General features: G+C 40.7%; 1 protein-coding gene across 1 annotated transcript in view; it reads right to left on the reverse strand.

The window, feature by feature from the left end:
• igf2bp3 (insulin-like growth factor 2 mRNA binding protein 3) overlaps nucleotides 1-8,402 on the reverse strand; it is a gene marked incomplete at its 5' end in the record, with an annotated part of 17,918 nt that overhangs the window by 7,502 nt on the left and 2,014 nt on the right. Inside the window, 7 exon segments of the mRNA XM_014030039.1 lie at nucleotides 802-937; nucleotides 1,118-1,240; nucleotides 1,739-1,873; nucleotides 1,972-2,250; nucleotides 2,619-2,682; nucleotides 4,358-4,409; nucleotides 6,954-7,002. Coding sequence (XP_013885493.1) covers nucleotides 802-937; nucleotides 1,118-1,240; nucleotides 1,739-1,873; nucleotides 1,972-2,250; nucleotides 2,619-2,682; nucleotides 4,358-4,409; nucleotides 6,954-7,002 — 838 coding nt within the window.

An 8,402-nucleotide genomic window follows, 5' to 3' on the forward strand; every position in this document is an offset into this window, starting at 1 on the left:
CCACTCCAGCGCGAGCTGCAGATCTCGTTCCGATGAAGCCAACAGGACCACATCATCCGCAAAAAGCAGAGATGCGATCCTAACGCCTTCTCCAAGTCCACAAAACACATGTAGACTGGTTGGGCGAACTCCCATGCACCCTCCAGGACCCTGCTGAGGGTGTAGAGCTGGTCCAGTGTTCCACGACCAGGACGAAAACCACACTGCTCTTCCTGAATCCGAGGTTCGACTATCCGACAGACCCTCCTCTCCATGACCCCCGAATAGACCTTACCAGGGAGGCTTAAGAGTGTGACCCCCTGTAATTGGAGCACACCCTCCGGTCCCCCTTTTTAAACAGGGGGACCACCACCCCAGTCTGCCAATCCAGGGGGACTGCCCCCGATGTCCATGCGATATTGCACAGTCGCGTAAGCCAACACAACCCTACAACATCCAGAGCCTTAAGGAACTCCGGGCGGATCTCATCCACCCCCGGGGCCTTGCCACCGAGGAGCTTTTTGACCACCTCAGCGACCTCTCAGCGACTATTCAAATAGTCGAAAATTGTTATTTAAAATACCAAGATAACCCTTTTTATTCATCTTTTCCTGGTAAAAAGCACAAGTACGCATTGTGTGTATGTAAACAGATAGTATGAATATTAAAGTACCCCCATGACAACTGATCTGCTTTAAACCATTAGGTTTTACGTCCTTAAAGGCTTTCAGTCACTTGGTTTGTGTCTCCTCAAACAGATTTGTTTCTGTTTTGAGCAGACATACATAACACTGCAGTCTGGTGAGTGCTGGAGATGCTTACATTCATAGCAGCCATGTCGCTCTCGTACGACTCCCTGATTTTCTTCATCACTTCCTGCTCGGCATTTGAGCACGCCTCGATGGAGCCCTTTAACGTGATGGTCCGCTCCGGGTTGTACAGAGTCAGATCCTGAAGACTGAAGGCCAAAATTTAAAATAAAAGTGTAAACAGTAATGTGCCTTGAGTGCAAAGTTTTAAAAACAAATTGAAGAACATTAAAAATTACTGTCATCTGGCACTTGTACAACTTTACTACAAAAAAAATACTATAAAATTAGCACTGTTGTGAGCTTGAAAACTGTTTTTAGTGTCTTACGGTGAGATTGTAATCTTGGTCCCTGTGTCCTGCTCAATTTTCTTCAGGTTGCGTCCTTCTTTTCCTATTAACCTTCCTACAAAGTTGTTGTGTGCAAGAATCTTCAATGGGATCTCCTCCGTGCTGTACAAGATCGATAAAAAATGTCAAATCCTCCACAAACACTAAAACACTCAAATACACGACACTGAAATGTGACCAATAAAAAACTATCCACTGTGTCCAGATAGCTCAATAAGATCTGATAATTCCATCCCATTACTAACATATTTTTCTGAACAGAGAAGGGGAAAAAGGGTGAAAACATGGTGTATATAGAAAGCTTTCTACACCAAGACAACTTCAATTTGTTCTTGTTGAAGTTTTGTTTTTGGGCATACAACATTTTAGCAGCTCTGGTTATGAAATCATTTGCCACATAATCTACAAATCAGTTGAATTACAACTACAAATCAGTTGAATTACATCTCAAAGAGATAAATGAGATATTTGAAGCAGGTCGTTTGGTCAAACGGTTTAAAACAAATGTTTTTTTTTAAATGGCTCCATTGGATTTCTCACAAGTACAGGGGTGATGAAAGCAAAGATTTGTTTGAAACAAGCGTTCGGCCTATAACTCACAATTTTGTGTCGACAGCTTCCTTCTGCATGATCTCCATGATGGTTCTGCAAGCGTTCGAACAGCCTTCAGGGGTGGAGTGAATTGTGATGGGTTTTTCTGCTGCACCTGCATTCTCTTTTCTATGGATGTCAATTCTGTTCCAAACAAAAAGTGACCAATCAGCATTTCTTCAAAATAAACAAATAAATTTATTGACTTTAAACCATTGATGTCCTGACCTCCGTGTACGTACTTTGAGTGGGTCTGTTTGGTGATGTTGCGGATAGTGGCCCCCTCCTTGCCAATGATGGCCCCTACGAACTGCGTGGGGACCAGCATGCGCAGAGGGATGTCGGACTGCACTTTGGGCCGTGCACCCAGGCCAGGAGAACCCGAACGGGGAGGTCCGCGAGAATTAAAGTTTCTCCTGCCTCCTGTCGTGGAACCTTCCGGTGTAGCCGTCTCGTCCGGGATGTACGATACTTTCAAGGCATAGTTCTCCATCATATATCCATTCAGCTTCTCCATCGCTCTGAGGAAAGTAAGACACTTCAGACAACTAAAAATGTACTGATGTCATCCTCCAAACCTCAAGGATGGTGTTTGTCTTTTTCGTAAAAGCGTACAACAAAACCCCTCAAAGTACAGCAATGTAATTTGATTTACGTACACCAGGGGGCAGCCCTTTGTTAAATTAAACCCTTTCCTCCCCAACACACTTAATCTACAAGCACGTGCTACCCCCTCCCACCTCTCACAGAAAGCTAAATTTACTTAGAATGCTTTAAGAGTGAAGAAAATCTGGTATATTGTAAAAAAAAAAAAACTACAAGATAAAGTAATGTGTCCAAAAAACATAGCCCAAAAGATAGAAACAAAGTGAGTCAGAATGATACTTACAGCCTCGCTTGRTCCTTTGTTGCATATCGAACATTGACTACTGCCGTTTCTGTCTCAGTGTTTACTATGAAAGAACATAAACAGAGCTTATTCATGCATATTTAACAAACTACACTATGAAGTACAAGATTAAAAGTGGTATGTATGAACACATTTTTAAAATCCCTTTTTTAATGCAACAGTTTGAATTCAAAACATTTTACGTTCCCTCCCAGCTTTAGGTTTCATTTACATCGTTTTGTTTTTAAATATTTGCCGATTCAAAACCATCACAAGGAACTGAACATTAAATGCTGGCTTGGATTTTTACATGGCAGGTACTAAAAATGCCAAAAATAAATTTTAGTTTTTCATATTACAAAAAAAGCCGGTGGAAGAGAAAAGCTTTCACCACATGAACCCATGATTTTTCAGAAACAGCAAACATTAGGCAACATTTTTTTTAGGTAATGCACAAACATCTATTGTATGAAGGGCCCCATCACACATTTCTTGTTTTCTAAATTCTCCACACATGATCCACAGGACACAGATCAGAACTACACACAGGTCAGATCTGGTAATTCGCTTCTCTTTCAGAGTTATCTTCTTGTAATGTGTGCTGAAGGTATTTTTTAAAAACGTCTTGGTAAATAAAGGAATACTAGGCTTTATCTAGTCTCATTTGTTCCAGAGCACAAGACTGCTCTGATCTGGAATATGATTGAAATGTCAGACTAAAACAGTTTTACTGATTAAAAACCCCAGATATCAAAGTGTTACAGAAAACACTCCATCTTGTCAGGACTTTCAGGAGATTTTTGTACAGTAAAGTTTTAAGTGGCATCCACATGAAACACCTGAAGCAGATTTCCTAAATTAATCCTGGTTCAATCAGAATAAATGATTATTATTATAGTCTTACCTGAAAGATCACAGCTGACAGGTGAAAAGTTTAGCCTTTGCAACAATAAAGTTACTCATTTACATCTTTAATTTTAAATACATTGTTTTTATGGCAGTACAATGTTTTACACATATTTGCTCAGAAGCTGAAAATTTCCTGTCCAATAGAACAAAACTTCAGGCTACAGATGCTGTTATTTTACTTTTTTTTTTTAATATAGCTACAATTTACCTGTTATCTTTTAAAATGACTTTTCTTSTCTTAGAGTGAGTCTATACAAAGATTTGGAATGACTGTTTCAACTAAACAAAAGCCACAGGATGCAGAAATGACAAAAGGTCAACCACAGTGTGAACTTGTCAACAGAGTGTTTAACTCCTTCCTAAAAAGTTTTTTTCCCAAAGGTTTTTCAGGAAATGCAAAATAACTTAACCAAAAGTGTCCCTTATGACATTTTTTGAGATTCCTGATAATAAACTAAAAAAAATTTAGGAAGGTGGAAAATTATAAAATCAAAATTGTGAAAAATATGTACTTGATGCATAAATGTGCAGGTATAACCGACATTAAATAATTTGTCAACTTAGATTCTCAGTTTTATAACTTCCAATGTGCTGAGAGATAATAGGACCAAGGAGGTGAAAGCACAAAATGGGAGGCCAAAATGCAAATATATATTATATATATTTAAACAAAGACTTGATGTTAACCTAAATTTTAGGTTGCAGAGTTCGCAATGAAAAATTGTCAAGTGTTTGCAATAATTACAGTTCAGGTTTATTTTCTATAAACATCCTGATTACTTTTGAACATTTTTTGCAGACATGCAGCACAACTGAACTGATGTATTTACCTTGTTCACAGCCCTCTACTGCACCATACTGAGCTAGTATACCGTCCAAAACCTGAAACAAGACAAAACATAAATAACCCCATTACTTGTTGGCTTGGATATTTGTGGAGAAACTTTTCAATATGATTAGACCAATTTCTCCTGAACCAAACATTGTTTTATGCACTCTTTTTAAACTCTTACTGCTAATATTTGCTTGCTTTGTTCTAGATTTTAAGTTGTACCTTGAARTAAATAAATAAAATCACTTAAACATTCCTTTTCCCCACATAAAACTATACATTTTAGGATGCTTTTTTTGTAATTAGTCTTAAAATCAAATGAGCAATAAGCGGCGCAAATCTGGAATCCCATCTCGTTTCACTTCATAAATGTGACCACATGCAGGCGAGAGAGGATTCCAACTGGGACCTCTGACCACGCTTAGCTGAAGCGGAGGCCACGCCCCCACAAGCTCAACCCTACTTTTCTAACCAACAAGACTGCGCCCACCAGCCCCCACCTCCCCAGCCCTGATAACCCACCAACCAGGAAACCTCCCGCCTCCCTGCCATCTGCCCTCCTCGCCATTGGCTGCTCCCATGTTTCCTGGAGTCGAGCCTTCCTGCCTGCTGGCTGGCTCCTTCGCTCGTCCGTCTGCCGGAGCGGGCCAATGGGAATCCGGGCCATTCAGGAAAGGGTGGGGTACATTCCAGCAGGAAGCAGCAGCAGCTGAGGGGGAGGGGTGTTGGTTCATGCTACACATTCTGTGAATCAGCGCACATGGAGGGGAAAGGGAAACAGTCCAGGCCCACCCACCCACCCACAACTGCTTGTGAACACACCACTACTCTCTGCCACTATTCTCTTGCAGCATGGCTGAACATACACGCACACGTACTCACGTACACTTCATCGTCTTATCTACCCTCTAAGATACATTGAAGGCCTTTGCATTAAAGAATCACCATATTCTGTGCCTTCATGTAGACAATCCCAGCCCCTAAGTGCAGGAAGATGGCCTCCACGACACCGTTTGAGAAAAGCTAAGAGCTGGCTCGCTACATGCTAGAAACACGGGTGGATCTGGAGGCGCAGTAAAGGGACATGCGTAAAAGTGAGCCCACCATTACAAGCTTGTCTGGAGCCATTTGATCAGTTTGTGAAACGGAATCAAACCTCCAAGGCGTGCAATAACCTCAAGATTTTCAACAGCTCTGAACAACAAAACAATAAGATAATTCTCATTTGGCTCTCTTTGTGTTTATAAAGGAGAAAATTTTATTGAACACTACCAAGCACGTGGTTTCACAGCTAAACCCCTGCAGAACAAAGTGAAACGTAAGGGAGGGGGAAAAAAAAGAATCACGTAAACTGCAAGAATTTCAACACGGTTAGCGTAATGTCTGGTAGAAATCTACAATTTTGCTCATCATTTGCATGTTTTTATTTTTTTATTTTCATAAAAACACTCAAGTAGAGAATAAATCTTGAAGATTTTAAATGTACGCACACAAGACCTGACGTCCAAATCTTTTCACTAATTAGGTCATGAACTGACCATCCTGCAGCTCATCATTGTTGAGGAACCATTTCACACTTTAACCCTTTTAAACTACAGCAGTGGTCTGCGCTAGGAGATTTAACACAGACGGAGCGTTTTTCCACCTCAGCACAGTTTAAATCMTCTAGAAAGCCTGCCTGAACCCACGTCACATAATCACACACTGTTTTACATGATCAAATCAAATATTTTTTTTTCCAGGTGATTTTCTTTAAATCCACACCCATAGTTTTACACAGCTCCAGTCAACTCTAGGTGTTTTTATTTCTATCTTACACTGTCTTAATTCAAGATTTCTGATTATAAATCCAGCAGAAATCAGTGTGTGTAAAAAAGTGTAATGCCATTCAAAATTTGGCTTACGCTAAAAATTAATTCAATTTTTTTTGTCCAGAATGTGGAGCAATTTGAAAAAGGCATACAGCAATTTAAAGGATACATCCAGAAAAATGCAGTATATTTTTAATATTACTTTATTCTGCACCATTTCACTGCATCCAACTCAAGCCAAATGAAACAAATCCTAAAATGAGCACCAGAATTTAAAGGAGTATGAAAAAAAGAGAGCATTTTAAATTAAAGTACAAATTTGAGATTTTTCTCCATTTGCAGGCTGAAGCATCACTTGAGCTATTTCAATACAAAAGGGACAAAACAATCCAACAAAGACCCCAGCAAGTGCACCTTTAAAGCCAATGTTTCTTTAAAAATGTAGAACAAAATTAAATAAAAAGGCAAACCCTTCCTGTTTTGGATCAAACTTCACACACTGCTCTGATTTATCCTTTTTACTCCTTATTGTCAATGACAGATTCGCCTGTGTTGATAAAATATGTAAAAAGACAACGCAAACAGACTTCTACGCCTGTTATCCAGAGCATTTTTTTATTACACCCCGCTTGACACAAGCTTCAGCTCTCACCTAACAAATCAAGTGCATGCTCAATTGAAATCCGAAGGCAAGGTGGCTCCTGAGGCCATTAAACCAGAGCCCAGTTGAGCTGGCCGATGATGCCACACCCTGGAAGCAGTTAGCGGCCTGTTAGCACTCACCTCCCACTGCATGTGAGGCGGGATGTTCCTGATCTGCAGCTTACAGCTTCTGGAGAGAAAACACAGGGAGGAAGCGGGGTGGGGGATGGAAACAAATAGTTAATACAAACACTGCCAGAAAAGGTGCAGAGAAAGAGGCACAAGTTAAAAATTGAAGCACTCGATCCTGCTGACGTCCGCTTAAATCACAGCAAGGCTGAAGATTTTTTAGCTACATTCCCAACTCAAGTAGACTGAAATGCTGCGTTAAGATGGAAATAAAGAAGAAAAAAAATCACTTGCAATGATTAAGCCGAGTTTCCAAAAATGTGTAATTTATTTTCACACGCCACACCCCTCAAACACCTCCAATTATCACAGACTGCACAAAAACTACAACGTGGAAGTGTGCATTAAAGTGCGAGAAAGAAAGCTTCAAGATCACTGAACAAAGAAGATACCATCCAGTGTTTTATCCTCACACTGAGGAGTTAAAAAACACACAAACATGCAACGTTTACAACAGCAGGGCCACCAACTCCCCACATCCAGGAGAATCCAGCTGTGGGATCAAAAACTGGGGAGGACAAGACGTGGGGGTGGGGGGGTGAAGTCTACAAAAACTAACAGRAATCTCTGCTATAGTTCGTCGCACCAAGACGAGTCAAAAATCACACTTGTTAACAGAGAGCGTGCATACAGGCAGGAGCGAGCAGAGACTAGAGGTTACAATGGCACTGCTGTGCTCAGTCACAAAAAGCAGCAAGGACAGAAATCCCCAATTCATTGTTTAGTATTAGGAATCTTTGTTTCATTGGTTGTATACAGCAGCATGAGTATATTGACGATGTGTTGAGTCACACAGACAACGGAACTTGTGGATCAATGTTTCAGAGATTCTGAGAGTGGTAGTAAAAGGAGGAAAAAAATGAGAATAGCACAGGGCGCACTAAAGTCCACCCCTAACGCACACCTAAAGGAACAAAATGTGCACAAGGATGGAAGCTGAAGCATAAAACTTTGACCCTAAACTAACATCAGCTTCACTCTTATGTCACATGTGATTATAACCAGCTTTTTCAATTATTCTTGAAATTATGCTGGGTACATTGCCTACTAGGGTTTCCAGGCTGTTAAATAACTGATCACAGCTCGCCTTTTCCCCTGCTTTGCTAACAAATCTGTAACCTTTGCCATGTTTAAGTTCTCCATACAGCAAACACATGTGCAGTGACAAGCGCCGCATGTGAGCAACAAGGGCCACAATTTTTCAAATTCCTCAGTTCGGCCACCGCTGCTACGACCGAGCCAACGTTGGCTTGATGTAACGGATGGGACACCAGGAAATTACTAGGGCTGTGTATTGGCAAGAATTTGGCGATACGATACATATCATGACAGAGGGGTCACGATACGATATATCCCGATATATCCCGATACAGCAAACACATGTGCAGTGACAAGCGCCGC

The sequence above is a fragment of the Austrofundulus limnaeus genome, unplaced genomic scaffold (assembly GCF_001266775.1).
Source record: "Austrofundulus limnaeus strain Quisiro unplaced genomic scaffold, Austrofundulus_limnaeus-1.0 Scaffold988, whole genome shotgun sequence".
NCBI classification, from domain to species: domain Eukaryota; kingdom Metazoa; phylum Chordata; class Actinopteri; order Cyprinodontiformes; family Rivulidae; genus Austrofundulus; species Austrofundulus limnaeus.